Source organism: Aptenodytes patagonicus, chromosome 3 (assembly GCF_965638725.1).
Source record: "Aptenodytes patagonicus chromosome 3, bAptPat1.pri.cur, whole genome shotgun sequence".
NCBI lineage: Eukaryota > Metazoa > Chordata > Aves > Sphenisciformes > Spheniscidae > Aptenodytes > Aptenodytes patagonicus.
The window spans coordinates 29,781,827-29,803,319 of record NC_134951.1 but is presented as its reverse complement, the minus strand read 5'-3'; the positions used below and the strand labels follow the sequence as shown (position 1 = coordinate 29,803,319).

General features: G+C 40.2%; 1 protein-coding gene across 2 annotated transcripts in view; it reads left to right on the top strand.

Annotated features, from left to right (window-relative positions):
- The first annotated feature begins 454 nt into the window (after positions 1 to 454).
- The window catches only part of DST (dystonin), a 315,857-nt gene continuing 294,818 nt past the window's right edge, over positions 455 to 21,493 (top strand). For both annotated transcript variants that reach the window (XM_076332973.1, XM_076332971.1), the window contains exons 1-3: positions 455 to 635; positions 1,070 to 1,104; positions 16,048 to 16,236. In XM_076332973.1, coding sequence (XP_076189088.1) covers positions 455 to 635; positions 1,070 to 1,104; positions 16,048 to 16,236 — 405 coding nt within the window. The remainder of the gene's footprint in view (positions 636 to 1,069; positions 1,105 to 16,047; positions 16,237 to 21,493) is intronic.

Here is a 21,493-nt window from a genome sequence, read left to right as displayed (position 1 = left end):
CCTCCCGGCGGTACCCTCCTCCTCCTCCTCCTCCTCCCCCCCCCCCCCCCGCCGCCGCCCCGCCCCGCCGTGCCGTGCCCGCGCCGGCTGCCATGCGGCGCCGCGCCCCGCCCCGCCCCGCCGGTGCCCGCGGGCGCTCAGCCCGCCACGCTCCTCGCTGCTGGCTGCCGCGCGGGCGCGGAGGGGGAAGCCCCGCCGCAACCGTCGCCGCCGCGGTGGCTGCTGAGTCACGGCCTGAATTTCATCCCGCTCCTCCTCCTCCTCCTCCTCCTTCTTCTTCTCCGCCTCCTCCACCCCCGCGCCGCCGCCTCCCGCTCGGCTGCCGGCTCCAGCTGCGCGGTGCCGGCGGCGATGCCCGCCCCGCTGCCGGGGGGAGAGGCTGCCCGGCGCTGCCCGGCCCCCCGCCGCTCGCCGCAGACCCGCGCACGCACAGGGGCAGCCGGGCGCTTGAGCCATGATTGCCGCGGCTTTCCTGGTCCTGCTGAGACCCTACAGCATCCAGTGCGCCCTCTTCTTGCTCCTGCTGCTGCTGGGGACCATCGCTACGATTTTATTCTTCTGCTGCTGGCACCGCAGGCTCCAGAAGGGGAGGCATCCCATCAAATCCGTCTTTTCAGGTCGCTCAAGGAGCCGAGGTAAGAGATGCTGCTCGTCGCCGAGGGCGGAGGGGGGGTGGCCCGGGCCCATCCCGCGGTTTCTGCCGGCGGAGGCCCGCTCTGCCTCAGTTTAGCCGGGCAAAGGCTTTAAAGAAAATTCAAGCCGAGCCCAGGACTGCGGCAGCCTTGTCTCCACCCATCCCTTAGCGAAGCCTCGGCCCGCCGGAGGGAAGTGAGGGGCCGGGAAACCCCCCAGACCTCCCCGGTCTCTCAAGTGCAGCAGAACTTTATGCTCAACTTCTTCCCGGTGAATTAAATATAAATGCCGGGCGGAGCTGCCAGCTGCGCCGGGAGAGCCAGACCCCGTCCAGGAATATGCGCTGAAGGGCGAGCAATTACATAAAACCGTTAGCCGGAGCGAAATCTGAGGTGGAGATGGATGCAGCCTGTGTGTCTTTCTGCTTCCCTTCCAGATGCTGTCATGAGAACTCATCACTTTCGCTCTGAGGTAATTTATTTAGCACGCAATTTCAAGGTCAGAAGTTGTTCTATTTACCTGAGTACATATCGTTGTGGTCTTTTGTTAATGAAATCACGTAGCAAACTTTTCATTTTGCATGAAAGACATAATGTCCTCTTTCATTTCTTGTTTTTTCCACACAAAACGTCAGCTCTTCGTTCGTATTCTCCTAACCGGCCTGCTGATTTGTGTAATTTCCAAAGCAATTGGTTACTTCGAGAAAAGCTGTGCTTGCTGTACGTGCCAGACCTCCCTCTGTCCAAAAAGCAATCCCGAGCCCAGTTATTGACCGCACTGTAAATACGTGCAGAGCTGGTAGGTTTTGCGACTGCAGAGCTTCTGCTCGCTTGCTTTGCCGCCAGCCCTCACCTGCGCCTTGCTCCTTGTCAGGGAAGTTGCCCGCTTGGCTTGGACCCTGCCGCGGGAGATCCCAGAAGGATCCGGACTACAAGCCTGCTTGGCAGGCGCCTCATTTCATGACTCTCTATTCATAGGTCAGGGGAATCAAAACTTTCACATGCCAGTGCTAAAAGTATAACAGAAAAGCCAGTCACTTCCTAGGGATTCTGAATGAGGAGCATAATTGCTGGGAAAATACGGAAAATAATACTTGTTTTAGCATCCACTTTGTTTCCATGCTGCCCTGTCTAGGTATTTCTCTTGCCTGGTTTCCTGCTATTGATTTAAGGCATATCCTCATGCCACTGCCTGCTACTCTGGAAGCCCTGAGAGAGGGTTTTGTGCTAAAATGATCTTTTGTTTTAAATTATTTGCATTTTTCCTTACCCGGTTGTGGGTCAGAAAATTACCCAGTTATGAGTAATGTTTTCAAAAGTGTGCATGGGATACATTTTTGCAATGTGGCTTGTATTGGCAATTAGTTTTAAACTCCTAACTATTTTGAAATTTGTACCCACAATCACAAAAAGGAGATGACATCGGGAGTGTCCTATCTTTAAACCTTGAACAGTCTGGTTTTGTTTTTGACCGAACAGTGCTGCAGTAAAGTGAACAAACAAACGTGTCCCTCCAGATGTCAAAAGATTTTTTCATGATTTAGTTCTTCCAACATGAAATACTTGGTTTCCATGTAAAATTCTCTCACTCTTGAGCCTAGATAAGGATGAAGTTTAATGTGTTACGCCCTTTTGAAATACACGTCGTCCTGTACGGTGACTCTTAAAAGGGAAGTTTGCAAAGTGACTAATTTATTTTTATTAATCCAGCATGTGGTTATTTGCATATCACCCAGTTAGAACTAGACACATTTAAAATATTTCCTAGAAGTTTCCATTTACTGAAACATGCTAGAATAAACCAATAAGAACTGTAACATTCTTTCATAATTGTCTACATTTTGTTTATACAGAGTAACACCACAGCTAATGGTCTAAACTACCCTTTTAAGTAAGTGGTGGAGCTGTTTTCCCCTTCGTTATCTGATGATAGACTTTCAATTCTTAAGAGAAAACGATGACTCATTTGACATCATTAAATTTTCATTTTCCAATTTTTTTTTCAAGTAAACCCTTATTTTAACGAATCTAATTGAATTGATTAATAACAAATTACAGGCATACTCCCATGAAAACACTGGCAGCATTATCTGAAACAGAATTTGACATTCTCATTCTATATCAGCACAAAACATTATGCACTTCCAACTCCAATAAGATGTTGATGAAAGCAAAGCATGATACATGAAAATATGGGCTTTGCATAATTCCCCCCCCCCCCCCAAATGAACATAACATCTCAACTCCAAGTTCTATAGCACGAGGTCCGTCTGCTAGCTTCCACTATGCTTAGTTGTTTGTCAGGTGCAGTTATAAATGGTGTTTCTTAATGATAATAAAAGATAATGAAAAACAGGTTGATAGTAAATAGCGGTGGGTTGGCATTCATCTCCTGAGAGCTGGGTTCAAATCCGACTCACATCACACGTGAGGATGCAGGTGGTCTAGTGGCAGTGCACAGAGAATTATAATTGCCCTATCTACAGAACGGTTGGCAATTCCTGCATGATTGGCTGCCTGACAGGAAAGCCTTATATTTGGAAAAATAGATGCGTAGCAAATTTATGTTGAGGTTCTTTGCCAGAGCCACAGCTCTCATGGTGCATGCCTATTGTCTTTGTCTATATACAGGAAGAACTATTTAATCCCTCTCCTTTAGTACTGAACCCCACATTAAAAAATAAGACACCATACTATGGGAGGGTAAATACTAAATTTGAAAATGTATTTATGATCCTTATTCTGATTTTTATATGCCACTGGTGAATTGAATCCACAAATAGTTTGTCTGTTTTTGTGGGTCTTGATTTTGAATGTCTCTGCAAAACATGCCTCATTATTATACTGAAAAAGTCTATGCAGATATTACTCATTATAGAATGAATTCAAACACTTGACCCCCTGCCTCAAAAGGAGGTAAATTTGCATGAATCATTATGAATATAAAGTAGGTTAAAGTCTGTCTTTGTTTGAGGTGCTTCATAACAGAAAAATTAACCAGCAAGAAGATGTGTTTCCTGAGGTAATACAGTGGTGTCTCTACCTCCCCACTAACATTCATTTACTACCATCTGAAGTTTGTCAGGTCTATTTTTTTATTTTTTTTTTTTGCAGTCCTTTAAGTTCATTATGACTATAACGGCTCTTAAGATTCCCTCCATCCCCCAGGGTGCTATAGATACTCCATGAAGTCACATAGAAATCGCACCCAGAATAGTTAATGTTTCTAATCTGAGGGAGACCTAGATATGCCATGGCTGTAAAAAGAAAACAAGTAAATTTCCAACAGAAATATTCATTGCTTACATGACAAATCAGACTTTTGTGTAGCTATTTGCACTATTCTTTCTTTATTTTGAGATCAGTTGTAGAATGAAATGTCTGTGCTCAACCAAAACCACACCAAAGTAACAATGTAACTCAGTGAGAGTTTTACCAAAATAGGGACTACGTCGGGTTTTTTTAATTATTATTATTCCTTGTATATTCAAAAATGTGAATGTTATCAGTGATTCACTGACAACTCTTCTCATGCTCTCTGTAGAAGTTTGGTTTTTCATGAAGTGTAGGAATCTTCTCTGAGTACTTTGGGGGCTTGGTCTTGATACGTTTAAATGTTTAGCAGCTTATACTTTACAAAGAGGTTTGAGTGTCTTCTGTACTTTACAATTTAAAGGGACTGCTTCACGTGTTGGTGTTGCTACTTCTTGTGATTTAAGTTTCTTTCTGAATTAGTTTTCCTTATTGTCTAAACCTCTGGAGTCATGGGATTATCTGAGATTTTTACCTTTCAATTAAAAAGGAAGTAAGCTTCTAGCCCTTAGGCTGGAAGGAATTAATCCAAATGGTATGATTCTTAAAATCTCATGATTTGGGTGTAAGGATTGTTGCAAAGGAAGGTTCTCATTCAGGATTTTTAAATGGTGGGGTTTTTTTATGAGATTGTGAAGGGATAATTGTGCCAATTGCTAAACCAGTAGTTGATGGTTTTCATATTATTGGGGGAAAAAAAAATCACCAGATTTATAAATCTTTTGCCTGAAATTTTCTCTGAGCTTTACAGTTTTCCCTTATCTTACCTTTTAAACTAGAAATAGTATGATCTCAGGAACTGCAGGTATCAGTGTCAGTGGGTAGTCAGGAGCACTATGGTATCTTTTTGTATTTATTTAATTTTGACTCATGTATTTTGGGCAAGTTTCCTGCGAATGCTTCCACTGAGACCTACAGGTATAAACCTACTAGGAAGCAAATCCGTAGAAGTTTTACAGTCCACTGTAAATTCTGACTTCACATAACCCAGGTGTACACCAGTACACCAGTAAGGCAAACAGGAGTTGACACTTTGTGAAAGGACTCTTTGGGAGGGCTGGCAGCATGTATTAACCACAGCTGTAGCAAAGGAATAACATTTGGTCGTTTGAGTTTTGCAGACCCCACATTTTCTTCTTAGTATACTGAACAGTTACTACAAGGTTATATACATATATTCAGTCTATTGTTGTGACAAGACTGGTAGTGAAATAGGTCAGCCAAGACTGATGACAATTTTTAAGAGCAAATGAATTTGCTAAATCATCCAGTATGGTACAATGGATGCAAAACTACAGTACAATAATCTCTGGTAAATGTATATATTGACTTTGCCAACAATTGATACCCAGAAAAAGTGTTTATAAATTTATCCCTAAGCATACCTTTGCCATAATTGTCCCCCTTCTGAGGCTGATTGTGAGACAGTTGCCTAAAAATACAGTTCTAGATACCTTACAAAACAATAATGAATAGTCTTTGAAGAGTTGCACCAGAATTCATCCCGAGCATTGCAGTTATTTACAAACCGCTCCAGATAGGTACAGCTCCAGTGGAAAGAGAAATCGGCAGAACCCTCCAAGCTGAATTTGAGTCTTCTGTTTGATTGGAGGGAGAGCATTCAAGGAGCAACAGAAATGTACAGGACTAGCCAGAAAAATACAGTCATTCACCTATTCAAAGGACGTCTCTTTGTCTTTGCAGAGCTGAATCAGCCTGAAAATATTTTACCTTTGTGTTTGACACACTTTTCCCCCAGGATGCTTAAACTGTTTTTCCATTAGCCGTCTAAGAGTTAAGGAACAGGTTCAAGGGAAAATAAATAAGAGACAAAAATAAATTGTTTTCTTAGATGTATGAAAGCACTTATTTACAGGAATGAATGGAGAGCTATAAATACAGGTTACACTGTATAAGGACAAATCCTTTTATCCATTTTTTGTAACATGTCCAATAACGTGGCCTAGACAGAGTATGTTACACTGAGCTGTTACATGGCAAACTAGGTACCACCGAGATTCTGCTTACTATATGTCGTCTGTCCATCGCTGTTTGTCAGCTTTATTCACTGCCACGCTGCCTTTAGATAGCCTAGCAAGCATCGGTCTATGCTGAGAAACAGCCTGTTTGGCAACTGTATCACAAAATATATGGCAATTCCCCCGTTGCTGCAGCAAGACCACTTGGGTTCCTGAGCTAACTCGGGTTAACTCGGGTACCTTTACTCCGTACTACAGTGTAGTGTAGAAATGTCCTCTATATTTCTATGGCCATCTGGTTGCCTGCATCCCTATTCTGGCATCCAACAGTCTGCAGAGCATTGAAATGCTGAGGGGATCTCCTCCTAGCTCCATCGATCACCCGATAAAATACTGACATTGTGTGACAGTCCACATCAATGGGTAAGGCATGGTCTCGATACACTGTATATCGGGACCTGCATTATAAATGAACACATCCTCACAGTTCTCTAACAGGATGGGGACAACCACTGCATAAAGATCCGGTACATAATAAAAGTTCTTACTATTTAGTTTCACATTAATATAGTTCAACAACCTTCTAGCTACCATGTAAGTATTTACATATTCAGGCTTCTCAGTATCTACTGTTATCTCTGGAAATGTGCATTTTAGATGAGGTTGCAGCTTCAGTTACTTTGTATGCCTGTTTACAGTGCACATTCCTGGTGCACGCCAGCAGCTGCTTGCAAGCAAGCAGAGCCCGGGTTTCAAGGGGATCCAAGTGGAGCAAGGCTCGTCGCCGTCTGACTGTTAGCAGCCACGTTGTACACATGTACAGAATGGGAACTTCTAGCTACTGTTTTCTGGCCAAAACTAACCTCAGATTGAAACTGTGAATTAAAATAGCTGAGGTTGTACTTGTGGTGAGCACATGTATTACCACATCTGCTGTAGAAACTGTTCTCAGAAAGGATCGTGCAGGGGTCCATAGATCACATACAGCTCAGAAAAGCTTAACCATCTACACTGATTTCTCAGTTACTGTGGTTAGATTATTAGGGTGACAGATCAGGTTGTGGATGCCCCTGCAGAAACAGCTCAGCACTTTAGGCTGAGGCTATTAAATGAAAGCAAGCACGACATGAACAGGGTAGTACAACCCCTGGGGCTGTTTCTGCTCCTGGGCTGTTACATGTGTTTTCCTAGGGCATGGGAACGTCACTCATGCTCTCTTCCTCTCCCAGACTTTTTTCAGGAGAGGCACCTTGGATGTGCTGTGGAAGAACCACGCAGGGCACAGGGTGAAGTCACCTTGCTGTTTTCATACAGGATCCAATTCAGCTGAGCTGGGCTATTGGGCCTGGCCGTGTCAAATGTGAGTGGGTGCCATCCAGAGCCGCAGCCTCTCAGCCTGCCTCCCCTGCTCTGTGGTCCGGAGGGGTCTCAGGCTCTGAGGAGGGCATGCTCGGGCCCCTCCAGCTCCCCTGGGCAAGGACTCGGCACTGTGTTGCAGAGATGCTTGAGCAGGTCATCAGGCCCACAGCTGATACGGCTGATCTCAACCTAGTGCTAGGAAAGCTGGCTGTTTTGAGCTGATTCTTTGTGCTTCTAGTTTGCCTGTGAGCCTGGGTACCTGTTATCTGGGTTCTTCTGCTGTCCAAAGTGTCTGAGCCCCTGCTGTGCTCCTTTGTGCCCTACTGCCTTGCATCAAGGAGAGTCAGTGGTTTGCTGTTCCTGACTCATCAGCGGGAATGAAACATGAGTTACGGCTGAAATGTGAAAACACTACATCAGCTATAGAAACTAACTGCAGTTGACATTTGGGCAAAGGCACATTTCTTGCAAGTTGTGCCAATGTCCTTATCGCCCCTGTCCATTCAGCTGCTTAAATACAGCACTTGGCTTCAGGACGGCAGGGTAAATAGTAGAGCAGACTGGAAGTGAAACATAGTTCTTACAAGACTTAATTTATGATTATCTAAATCGATAGCACTAACTACACTGAAATGCATAATCATGTCAGATCGAGGCATTATATTTATCCTTCTTCTTTGTGCTAGAGAGAACAAAATGATACAACTAGGTCGAGGCATCATTCCCTTCTCATCTGCTGCCGCTACCTTCCTGCGTGTAAAGTGCAGCCGGAATCGGAAAGTGACTTTGCAAAAACAGCATCTTCTTATACAGCAAGATAAGCTCGCTGTAAGCATTTACAGTTTATAGTCTGTAGAACTACTCAGCTGACCTAGTGTAGGTGTCTGCTTCAGGATGAGCTGAACAGTTCTTCAAGCCTCACTGAATGTATTGACTAAATTTTTCATTGGCTATAACGGGAGCTTAGACTAGTAGCTCCTGAAGGAGAGACCCGTTTAGATATGTTGTTGGTATCTGAATCTAGGTATCTTAATAGATATCTAAATTCCACCCTAGGTATCTTTTTTTTATATAAGCTTGTTAAGTCTCTTATCCGTTATGCATCTATTTAATGCTTGACAAAGTGCAGACCCATCTTCACATGCTGTGATGGCATAAATTCTCTCACCAGTTTGCACTTCAAACAAGCACACTGGACAGAGGAGAGTCCTTTCTTTGTACTAGATGTTGAGCAGCACTTGCATGATTTAGCAATCTGTGTGTTATTTCTTATTCTCCTTCTTACTGTATTTTTAATATTTAAAGTTAATTCCTTACGGCAGATTCTTGATGTATACCGTACACTGCCCAAGCTGAGGAAAAGTGATGAGATGGAAAATGGAGGAGGCAGGGGTGGAAGAGGGACATGCTTGGGGAATGTGCTAGTATATTCTAAATTAAACTTTCCCTTGCAGACCACTGATCAAGCAGTACTCCGATTTATTTTTGTTCTTAAATAATTGTTCCATTCCTACCGTAGGCTTGTGGTGCCCTGAGGTAACAGGGAAGGAACTGGGACAAGCCATCGCAAAGGCAAGGTGGCTGTGGAGGGTTGCAAGCCTTCTTGTCAGAGAATGATAGGACTGCTTGGAGAACAGGCCAGCTTCTGTGGTTTATAGATTTAGACAGGAAAGAGTATTTAAAGGGTATCTTGAGGCATGACTGGGGATGCTGTTTGGCTATTTGCTTACACATCATCAGATTTTCCTAGTGTTACAGCTTACCTGCTTTGATAGGAATCCTAACCTTATGATAGGAAAAAACAAACACATTGTGTAAAACAGCAGTGTAATGCAGCATGGGTGATTAAAAACTATTCTAAATTCACATCTAAACCCTAGGTTCACACAAGGGCTCGTATGTATACACTTGGGGGCCCACTTAGGAACTGGAAAGCAGGTTATTGATGTAGTATTTCATGAACTTGGTTGGAAAAGTAATTTTGTTCAGGTTATGTAAAAGAGAATTGCTTTTAATCGCTTTGAATATGTGGACTTATCTTGGAATACGACACATGCCAAATCACAGTCTTCAATATCTAAGAAATGGTTCCAGCGCTGCTTAGAGTTTAGGTTTTAGAAGATAAGAATAATATCTCCTAAAATAAACATAAGGCATGCAAAGAAGCATCAGGGAAAGCTTGTTAATGAGGCAGTGGAATGAGAAATTAAATGTAAAATCTTACATTTGATATTTTAAATCCTGATTCAGATCTTTATGGGAGTAACCCTTAGCTAAGATTAAAAAAAACCCCAAAAAACCAACAAGAGAACCACAAAAAAAAGGTTGTGGTCTATTTTTTGAGACCTGATAGAACCAAGAAAGAGCAAATGCAGTTGCTTCTTCCTTGTGCGTTTGTGAAGTAATATACTGAGTGAGTGTAGGTAATCTTCCTGCTATAGAAAACTAAGACCTAGCTTTAATTAGCAATCTTTACTATTAGAGAGAATGTGTAAGTAGTTTGGAGGACTTAACTTGAATCCTGGATTTTGGGTTGAACTTGCAGAACTGGCAGTTAAATAAATGTTGTGGGGTGTTTTTTTTGTTTCTTTGTAAACTGAGGATATTTGAGGTGGAAGTCACTATGGGAGAAGAAGGGAAATAATGCAATCTTGGTCACTTTTTAATTTAAAACTGTTCTTACAATACAGATGCATATATATATGTTTATACGTGCAGCAGAAATACTCTCAAATTTCTCTCTTTCAGTGTGCAGGGGAATTTGATACCATAAAGTTATTTAATTAAACCTGCCTCGTTAGTTCAAGTAGGTACTTCAACTATAGGGTTTAATTCTATTTCAGCCTGTCTGCAAAACAGCTGAGAACTCCGACATTTTGAGAACGGTTTTGATACTATGCATGGTAATGTCTCCAGGCCCTAAGATGTAGGTGGCATGTACATGAAAGTTTCCAAGCTTTAAACAGGCAGTAACTGACAATTCAAAGACTGTTTCTTGAGGCCATTAATTGACAATGGTAATAGGTGACAATTCTCATGCATACACAACCACTGTCAAAAAACTTAAAAGCAAGCACACGAAGCTGGATACCCTATTTGAGCTTCCTTTGGCTTTGACATTCATTAGTGCACCTGCAAAAGTGCATTTAATCTACGGGACTCACTCAAATATCTGTAAAGGCATTTGCAAACACAGTTGAGTTCTGCTGTCATTCCTCCTGGTGTGCTGAACTGTGGCTTAATGCTAGCTAGCGCTTTTTCTGTGGTTTACTGAAGTTCTGCCAGAAGGTAAACTGGGCTGCAGTCCAGTGTCCGCTGAAGTTAATGCAAAGATTTCTATTGACTTCAGCTGGACATCAGATAATGCACTCTTACTTCTCTTGAAGTTAATGTTTAGTGACTCTGAAAACACATACTGGCTGGAAAGGTTGGGTTCCAACATTAGAATTCCGACACCCAATATATTCTACATAAAATACTTACACACTGGAAAAAATGAAGAATGAATATGGTTTCTTATCAAGCATAAAAATATTAGATAACATATGATGAAGGCAGTAGGGATAGTAGAAACTAGAATGGAGAGGAAAATGATCTGGTGAATTAATACAATCACACATTTACACATTTAAAGAATGGAGTAGTCAAAGATTCATGTCACTGAGGCAATAATGCACACAGGGGATAGCACTGATGTATTCGTATGGTGCTATTGAAGTATCAGACCAAGAATTAAAAAGAAATAAAGAAAAACTAAGAAAGTGAAAGAAAAAGGTTCAACACGTTATCCAAAATGTCCTCATCTGTAAATAAAAAAACCAAAAGTTAGCCAATTTTTTTAGGAAGTTTCAAAATCCTGTTTTTTACATTAATGAATGGGCTAGGAATGGGAATAGGTAAAAATATAACAAGGATTGCAGAGTATTACATACTTGGTTATCAAATACCAGACCATACTGAAGAAATTCTGAAGAATGGGGCAAATGAACACACATGATGTTCATAAATGCAAGGCTGGGTATATTACAGAGAAAAGTTGTTTATCCACTCTATTAATTTTTCAGTTTATGGTCTCCAGAAAGGGCCTTTTGAATCATTCTTGACAATTCAGTGAAGACCTCTCTTAGATGTGTAGCCTGATCAGAAAAGAAGATGGGATGGGAAATATTAAAACAGAATGTAAAAACATGCTATACCATTATATATATCAGTAAAACAAATTTATAAGAGTACTGTGCTGAATTATGGGGATCCAGCAAGAGTGATGTCTGTGAATAAGGACATGTAAAACTCTCACTGAAAAAAAAGTGATGGAAGACACTGGAATTATTTCATGTAGAAGGGGGAAAATAAGAACAAATCTGATGATAAAATATATATATTGGAATGATTAATACTGTATTGAAGACAGACCAAAACCTAGTCATCACGGGTCTGATCCATCCTGTCTAATTTTGGATACTTACAGTATAGATGTCTATGACTGAAGTAGTCAGCTTGGGCTCCCTTTATGGCCAATGGAGAGAAATGGGTGTTGTTAGGGAATGGTTCATCTGACCTGCTGACTTCAGTGGCTCGAAAGGGAACCCAGGGAGGGGAGGTCTGCTGAGCTTTGGTCAGAGGAATCCCCCACCGTGTTTCTATACACAAGAAATCAGTCACTGAATCAGAGGTGTGAAGTTAAAATTTGGCTGGATAAGAAAATATTTTTTTAAAGAACCTCTTACCATGGAAGTAATTTTACACAACCACTGGGTTGTGCACTCTGGCACGCAGCGCCCATGCTTGCAACATTCATTGTTGGTTTGGGTGTAAAGATAGACACAACAGGTCCTTTCAATATTACCACACTGCATTCCAGAAAAAAACACTTTTAGAGAAGACATAAAAGGTTTAATTCACAAAGATGAATTTTAGCTAAAAGAGGCTGATCTCCCCAGTCTCCTTCCAAAGACAGAAAAGCTCCCTTGAGAGTAGGTGAACTAGGCTTTGGCTCTGCACTGGCCTCCAGAGACACCTCTCTATTCCCACTGGCTGTAGAGGATGATTAGGAAGATCAGTCTTCGTGGGTTCAGACAGACTAACTAGGAGGATGTGCATGGGTGGTTTTGGAGAGAAGATAATCCCTGTTTGCCTCTTGTCTTCCTCTGTGATATCTAAAACTGGCTCTGGTGGTCATCTGAGTTGTTTCTTTAAGGAAAAATACTTTGTAGTATAAATTTTGTGCTCTTTGTGCAGTTATTTTAGTATTTAGAAGAAAACAGATTTTCTAAAAATACATGTTTGAAGTCTTGTTTGTTTGGTCTGCCTTGTGTCAAAATTGTACAGGCATAAAAATGAGTCAGGCAGTAGGGAATGAGCAACTCAACGCAAAGAACAAGAAAAGGTTTGTCACTGTCCAGTGACACAGCATTCACATGATACCGGAAACTACAAATTGCTTAATGGTGTATAGCAACCTCGTATTGCCAGCGTGATTTTAAAATCTCTAGTGTTTGCTCAGTGATTTGGTCTCAGGTGGTGTACTGTGCATCCCTGAATATTTTGTAACACTTTTCTGCTCTCATGTGAGCGCTGGCTTAACATCTAAAATAGCGCTTTCTCTACCAAACAGATATTTGTGTCATGTTCATATTTTTTAATTTTGATTATTGTAATAGTATGACATGTTTTCAATTTTGGGTTCAGCTAAAGGATAAATAACACAGATGACACAAGGAGTGTCTGCTCATTTCACTGTTGAGAAGGAATCACTGGCCATTCTAGTCTTGCATTGAGCATAGGAGCGGCAGCTCCCATACGTTACATCACTTTTGACTCCTGTCTTCATTTTTGATTACCAAATTTTGAAATTTTCCAGATTTGGGTTTTTGCTCTGGCAAAGTCTCATTGCAGGAATGAGTAAGCATTTTGGGTTTTGGTCTGAGGACTCTGCCCTTGTAACGTTATCTTTGTTGATATGGAATTAATTTTCCACCTGAAATCATGATCCTCTCCCTTTATCGCATTATGATCCTCCCCAGAGCAACCATTTGTGATACTGCAGGCAGATTATGACTTCAAGTGAAGAGTAAGCTTCAACAAACAGAAGCAGATGAGCTCTTAAAGAGATAAAGATCCCATTTTCTTGCTAGTAATAAACAGCAAAAGAGAAAAATATATAAAACACGAAGGAGAAACTGTCTATAAACAGACTTTTCTGGAAGTCACAAGTGACTTTTTCGTATTGAAGCATAATACTCAATCAGTAAACCTTGAAGTATTTTGAGGTGAAGTCACTCAGTGAGAGAGACCCACATACTTAAATCCCTATTTGGCATGCGTCTCTAAGCACTTTTAGAGCTGCTTAGCTTCTACCAAATTCTTCTGTTACATAAACATACTTTCCTGAAGAGTTTTATCCAGCTAATGGGGATGAGAGCGTAGTGAGGGAGCAGCTGCAGTGCAGGGTATGTAACCAGGCTTCGGCCAGTAGCCATCATCTGTAAATGAATAATAATGCATTTAACATTTAGAAAATCTCTTCTGATTTCAGAATTCTGAATAGATTTGCTGCGTATTTTGGTCTCCTATGGAGTATTTTCTTTTACTATGGAATAATCCCTGATGCACACTAACATTTTTTTGTAAAGAAAATTTCCACAAGAAGTAAGGTCTATAATAGTAGGCTCCCTGTGTTGTATTTTTCCCCGTCACCCTGAACACTCCTAGTATCACGTTGAATGATACGTTGTAAGTATCCGTTAGCTATTTCACAGTGTAGAAAGAAAATGGTGCAGTAAGTTTTCCCACTGCAATAGTGTGGCAGAGGATCTCACAGATTTACATCTTTGAATGTTTAGAGATCTTCCTAAATCCACGCAGGTCTGCTGGCTGCAGTGGCTTCCACTACGCTGCTTGCGTTGGCTGATACGGACAGGGTCCTGCTTCCATTAAGATACAGGGAGTCAAAGTCTGGCCCTACCTGTAGTCTGAACTATTGCTTCAGTAGAATAGGACAGATCATAAAAAAGGATTCAGGAAATTTTGGCCGTATCTTTCCATCATATGTATTTCATAGCCCTGATGCACCACATACATGAACCTCCCAGATGGACTAAGTAGAGTTGGGCTCTATTCCTGTCCCTCCTGTCCAGTGTCCAGGAGTAGAAGGTTGCTACCTGGAAGTTACTTCACCTGATACTTCACCTTGGCACTTCAACCTTTTCACATCATCTGTTGCATGCAATGTGTATCTGTAGCAATTACTAGCATGTGCATGTAAATATATGTTTGTGTGTTTTGTCTATTTAGGGGTATATTTACTTAATGGAGTACACCTTTAAATAATGAAAATAGCTGTCTGTCTCTCTGAGTGCCCAGAACAGACTGCAGGTCTCTTTCCTTGCAGTCTCATGAATATTAGAGGAGTAAATCCAATTTGCACAGAGCCATACACCTGACTTCTGATTGCTTCAATTTACCGACATAACATTTTAGCATAACTTTTCTATGCTGATTTCCTAATTAAAACAAAACAACAAAAAAAAGGCAAAACAAAACACAAAAACTGAAACCAAAAGCTAAGGGAAAAGGGAAAAAAGAACAGCAGGTTTATATGGAAATGTATTGCTCCCACTAGTTTTCAGCTGGCAGGAACTCAGGATATTTAGATTCACAGCATAGATTTCTGCAGTTTTAGCTAAAATCTCACCTTGCAGGAGTTTGATTCTTTGTACGGACCAGCCATTTCTGAGTGCTGGGTTTGTCACATAAGGACTTCAGCGGAGATATTTTACTAGAAGAAAAAAGAAGGTAGAAAATTAGGAATTGTTGCATCTGTTCTTGGTTCTGGAAGGGAATGTAGTGCAGACTGTCACTAAGGACATAGATTTGGCTCACTTATTCTGAAAGCTGATGTGACCAGGTGAATGAAACTCTTACTTACAACCTGTCCAAGTTTAATATCAACCAACGCTGTATTCAGAACAAATGACACATGGCAGGCTCATGCATGCTCATGAGGGGACTCAGTGAAACGAGGGAATGCTCATTGTAAATGCTCTGCAGGTAGCAATACAGGGCTAGCATTATACATGTTGGCATTAAAGGAATGAAATTCTGTAAGGCTATGAGACATTCTGGATGATGCTCAGAGGTTTTCACAGCAAGCCTCTAAAAAGCATTTGTGAAGGGCAGCTCTTCCAGAGTGTATTAATTTGGCCAAATATACATGTATTTCTCAGATGATAGCAAAAGACAGCACTCTGTCTTAATTATTTTATTCCAAATGGTAAGGTTTCCCCCCAAATCTAGCAGCATCAGAACTCTTAACAAGAACCGTTAGTCATAGTTCAGTGTTGCCAGCTACCAATTTTTCTTCACTTTCATTCTCAGGAAAAAATGCACCTTTTCAGCTCACGCTCCCTAAAACAGTTTCTCATGAGGCCAAGAATTAACCTGGAAAATTTTAATTATAAATTTTAAATTAGAACTATTTAGTTATAAATAACCAAAAGTGTGAGCTTATAAAGAAAAGCAACAGGAGTTACTGCTACTAGCTGTGTCAATAATACATATAATGGAGAAATATAAAACAAATGTGATATTAACAGCACTTGGCAACATCTCTTTATTGTTACATGCAGTATATATGGACATTATAATAACTTAAGATGAGCATGCTTGTACCTCAAGTTGTTGTTAAGATCCTGTATGATTTTTCTGTTGTTACATTGCTCCATTCTGGGAGATGTCAAACATGATGATTGCTTTATCTGTTATAGGGCTTTAGATCAAGTCCTCGTCATGCTCGAAGACGTGTAGCACCTCGCCTTGAGGAAACACAACCTATAGTGGAAGCTCACCACCTAAGTGAGCAGGAAACTTCTGTAAGAAAAAGAAAAATCAAGAAAAGCAGCCGAGTTCAACCAGAATTTTATCATTCTGTTCAAGTTACCCCAACTCGAAAACCCGTAAGTAGTCTACCTTTAGGGATAAATAGCACTCGAAGGATATTATAGAGGCATGACTAATTTTTGGGCCATCCATATTCTGCTCCTCAATTTAAAAACCTTTTCAGTTCTCATGTTCAGTGAATCTAGATATGTTTGTTAGACTGTATTTAATGTTGATGCATAACTCTAAAATCCAGTTCTGAGGAGGGATTTTTGAATTTTGATTTTTATTTAATATTCAGTCTATAGTCAATATTCAGATAAGATATTTTGTTTGGTAGTTTTATAGTGATATTACTTAACAGGTTTTTATAGCACATGTATATGTTACTGAAATTCCTCACTCAGGTTTATCAGAGATTCTATGTATATTAAATCTCATTACTAGATACAATTTTGAGGTCTCTTCTGCTTTATACAGTATTTACAAGCTTTCTGCTCAACAAAACTTGTATCAAGTCCTATCATTCTTTGCTCAGCTTGATCTACACATAGTTCTTTTAATGTTGATAACCTTCTTCTAGTGAGGAAATGACAATTCATTGAAACACTTAGACAGATCCTAACGTAAATGTGCGTGAAAATACTTCCTGCAGACATTAACGCATTTCTCTTTTTAATGAGAGCTCGTTGCTTTGATGCATTTGCTGACTATCCTATCTGTGCCAATGTTAAGGGGCTTGAACTACTTCTCTTAAGCCAGTATTATTAAAAAGGTAACTATTGAGCGTACCCTAAAAAAGATTATCTTGAGGTTGCTCCAACCTAACTGAACCTTCCTAGGTTTGTGTTAATTGAGCACTAAGAATTATCAGTGAGCTCTGAAGTTGGTTTGAGAAAGAGTATTCCCTAGTGGAAGTACGTTGCCTGAGAGAGCAAGAAACTTGTGCAAAGAAAGCAAGCCAGAGCTGCCAACAACTGCCAGAATTTTTACTTTTTAGCCGATATATTTTGTTTCTCTGCTTTCACTTCACTACTCCCCAATTTCCTCTGTTCTCTTATGCTTCTACATATTATTTATTTTACTCTGCTGCTGTTCCTGTGGTTTAATTGGATCTGATGGATCCGTCTTCTGCTCTTCTTAAAGGATCTGCTCTTCCTTTCTTCTCAACCATCTCCCTTTCACTCCCATCCTATCTTGCTCTCTAGACTACTTTGTCTAACTCCGTTATTCTTACTAGGTCTCCAGCCTCTCACCAGGCTCTCCTCTCTTCGTTACTTGCTTCTGGTCCTTTCCCCGCTTTGTTGTCCTTCCTTCATCTCTTCCATCATCTCCTCTATTATTTTCCATTCCACTCCTGTTTTTTCGATTCCCTTTTTTGTTTGATTGTTCTCAATTTTTTCCATGGTAGGCCTATGCTGAGGGTAAGCCTGCCTGTAATTGCTGAGGCTATTACCAACTGTCACTGGTTACCAACATGGGAAAAAGAGAATCAGTGGTGCTGAATTAAAGAGCTAAAACTGTGAAATTGTGTAAGCAGCAAAACAGGCTTTGAAGAATGGGTTAGTGAAGCTAAGAAAGCCCTGCTTTTCCCCAAAGTCAGTAACACGTCAGGGACTTCAGGACCAACAAAGAAAAAAAAAGTATAAGAATAGAAAATGCGCAGTGTTACTATATAACTTCACTTTCCTATCATTTCATGGGTCTAGGCTGTGTCTGACAAGACCTACCACTGAAACAATAATAAATCCCAGATTTAGAGAAAACTTCTCTCAGTGCTGTCACCATTATGTCACTATCTTGAAATTGCTTTTGCAGTATATCTTTTATGCGATGTTATATAGTTCTTTTGATAGCCTTTCATTCTACAGCCTCGATGAACTCACATTTCTACAAAAAAGAATAAATCATTATCTTTATTAGACTACGATCTAGAAAACATAAGTCACCAATTCCATTTCTCATGGACATTGTAAGTTATTCTGAATGTATTATTAACGCCATGGTGACAGGGTGAGTAAGGTTCATGCCATGACAAATCACTGCAGCGTTGTGAAGTTCCACGCAGTCACAATGTCATCCATCCCGCAGTTTGTCGCAGCTTCGTTCCACTTAGTCTCAACGTCTCGAAGATGAGACTTTTGGCATTTATCTTTGTACAGTTTTACATGATTCAGTGCCAGAAATGGTCTTGTTAGTCTGCATAATTTCTTTCCATTATTTTTTCCTGTTATTCCTAGCTCTGCCCACTTGAACCACTTTAAATAAATCATCTGTTGTCTTGATGTTTACACTATGGAAATATTTGTAGGCAGCTATGGCCATATCCTGCTTAGTCATCACTTGAAAAAAATGATGTATGATGTCTGCTAACTAAAAGACATAATTTCTCCTCATAAAACAGTTCTTCTGATCAATTTTGTTGCTTTTTTCCTACTTGTGCTTTTTTTGTCACTATTTTCTGACATGAGAAAATGGTATTTCCAAAGTAACTATAAAACAGCCTTATAGAAAGATTTTTCTTTGCTCCAGGAAATTTTTGAGTGATCAGTCCTAAAATATGTTAGCCTGTTTTGCCGCCGTATTAGGATACATGCTTAAAGACTCTTCAGATATTTCATTAAAAGTTTCGTTGGATGTTTAGATGCTAGGCTTTCTTATTCCTGCTAATTTAGACTGTTTTGTATTTGGTTGGTTTTGATGTGTCTCAATCTTGTTTTGCAGTTTCCTAGCCACGGCTATAATTATCTGAATTTGCTTGGATTATTTCTCACTTCCTGTGTAGCAATCTGAGATCTTTCCAGTACTGTCCCTGATCTTGTCAGAACTAAATTATGTGTAATTGTGTGTATGGGAGTAATCCCGCTGAAGACAATAATTGCTCCCCTTGAAAATCTACATGAGCAGATGTTTGCAGAAATAGAACACTAGTTTTCTTTGAAAATTTCTTTTTTTTTTTTTACACCTTCCAGGTCATTAACAAAGACATTAAATACATTTTGTCCTAATACTCATCCTTACCAGACAGAGTTCATAGCCATTTTCACCTTATTTTATTCGTCTTGCTGCAGTGCAACATCAACATAATGGTGTGTAGCTTACCCCTTTCATGGCACGTTGTTATACCTTGTGCCCTGTAGGTCACCCTCTCATTGGTGGCTGTATTATTTGTGCTGACATCCTCCACAGGTGACAGTTTTACATCAGCTTCACACCGAGGAGAGTACAGATACCTATTACTGAAGTGTGCTTTGAATTCTTGAACGCAATGGAGAACTCTTGAGAAGAAACACAACCATGTTTAAATTAGCATGACTTCATGCAAGTCAAAGGAGTGTTACATATCCCTCCTTTCAAGAATCGGGTAGCTGATTCCGTATAGGTAGTTAAATTTTCTGAAGGTGTGGAAGGATGCGCAAACGTCTCCTGTTGTGAGCTCGCTGCTGTCTAGCAATACTTCTCCAGGGCAAATTTTAAACTGGGGTTTTTAATACAAGCATTTTGCAAATATTATCTATATTTTAAATAGTGGTCTGCTCTGAAGCAAAAGTATAAAACTCTGCAAATTACTAACAGTTTTTTTTCCTGTGCTGGCCTGGAACCAAACAATGGCCTTGAGTTTGTGTAAACATATCTGGCTCCTGAGCTGTGGGGTCAGTTAGACATACAGTTCTGCCAAATTCTAATTTCACCTGTATGTCTAAATACATAGTTGAAAAGAGATGCTGTCAAAGCAGCGTCTTTTGACATCTCCATTGTTAAACAGTTTGAAGGGCTCCTAAATTGCCTGACTCATGCAGCCACCAAGGATTATTTAAGATCATGAGATGTAGTACCAAAATTTGCACTTGCGTGTGTCATAACAGGATCACTGTAAGATGTGCGACAGATGAGACTACAGAGATTGGAGCATAAATAAACCTGGTTCCTTCACTTTCAGATGTGAAATCCTTGTTTCTACTCAAAAGCCTTGTACTTTACGCATCCAAACTTACTGGTCTATTTTGTCCCAGCACTGTAGTGACAGCATATATTGAGGTGATTATCTACTGAATAGTGTTAAAAAAAAGGTATCTCTGAAGTAACCTACAAAGAATAAACTGACAACAAATAATGATTATTCAGGATGATCTCAGAAGCACTGCTGCTCGTAGGCATCCCTCAGTGTCTCCTAATGAACCTGTTTCTAATTATTTAAAGACTGCCCTTAATTGCCCTTAATTTAGCTCCTTAGGGGTGGGTGCAGCATTGCTACAAGTCACTACAGGGGAACCGAGAGGAAGGTCAGATGTCTGGGAGGACGCGTGTAAAAAATCTACTGATGTGAGCAGCTTCATTTGGCTCCACTGAGACTATTCCCATGACTGAAGTGAAGCTTGCACTGTAAAGACTCTGATGGTGCAAGCTTGAAAGCGAAGTCAATCAGTTTCTAATGCATGTAAAACCATGAGCTGTCCCATCCATGGTCTTATTCAGCTATCCTGGTTTTTGCTTTTATGTGTTTAAGCATTAAAACTTATGAGAAAAACAGTATTACAATTCTGTAAGAAAAACACTTAGGAGGTTTTTTAAACATCTGATACCAAATAATTTCTAGAAGAAGTCTGGGTATTAGTTGACACTTAGCTTACTTGAGATGAAATTTTTCATATGGATGAAGTTGTTCTACAGGGCTTTTTAGGAGTTTTTTTTATATATATCATTAAATAATTGCCATTTCATTTTTTTAATTTCCATTTATTCTTACTCTGGTGTTATTTACTGTTTTTTCAATACCGTGATGTACTTTACATGATATTTGAATGACCTAATACAGATGACATACAAAAATTACTCATCACCCTGCACAAGACTTGGTTAATTTCAAGTATTAGCTATTTAATCTATAGGTTGCATTCATAGCTTCTTTCTTTTGGAGACATCTGCTTGTGTTGGATTGTGTCTTCTGTGAATCACATTTAGAAGCAAATATGGCAAAACATTATCATATCATCTTTCAGCTTCAGCGTTTTTATTGATGTTGCATTAATGTTCTCAAAACGTATGACAAAGCTGTGAGCTACCAGACTCTGCATGCACGTGTGCATACACACACATGCGCATCCTCTCTCAGGATAATTTGAGCACAGCCACAATGAAGAAAGGCAGGGAACATGTGAATGGATATAAAAAGGGAAACAAGGACTGCATTTTTTTGCTTTAAGACCTAAAGGATATTGATGGAGATTTTGAGAAGCACATGAGAGTTTATTAGGTGATTGATTCAAAAAGTTTTTAACAAGATTTAAGCATCTAGCCATCTTAAACATTTTTAAAAATACCTCAGGGAACCTA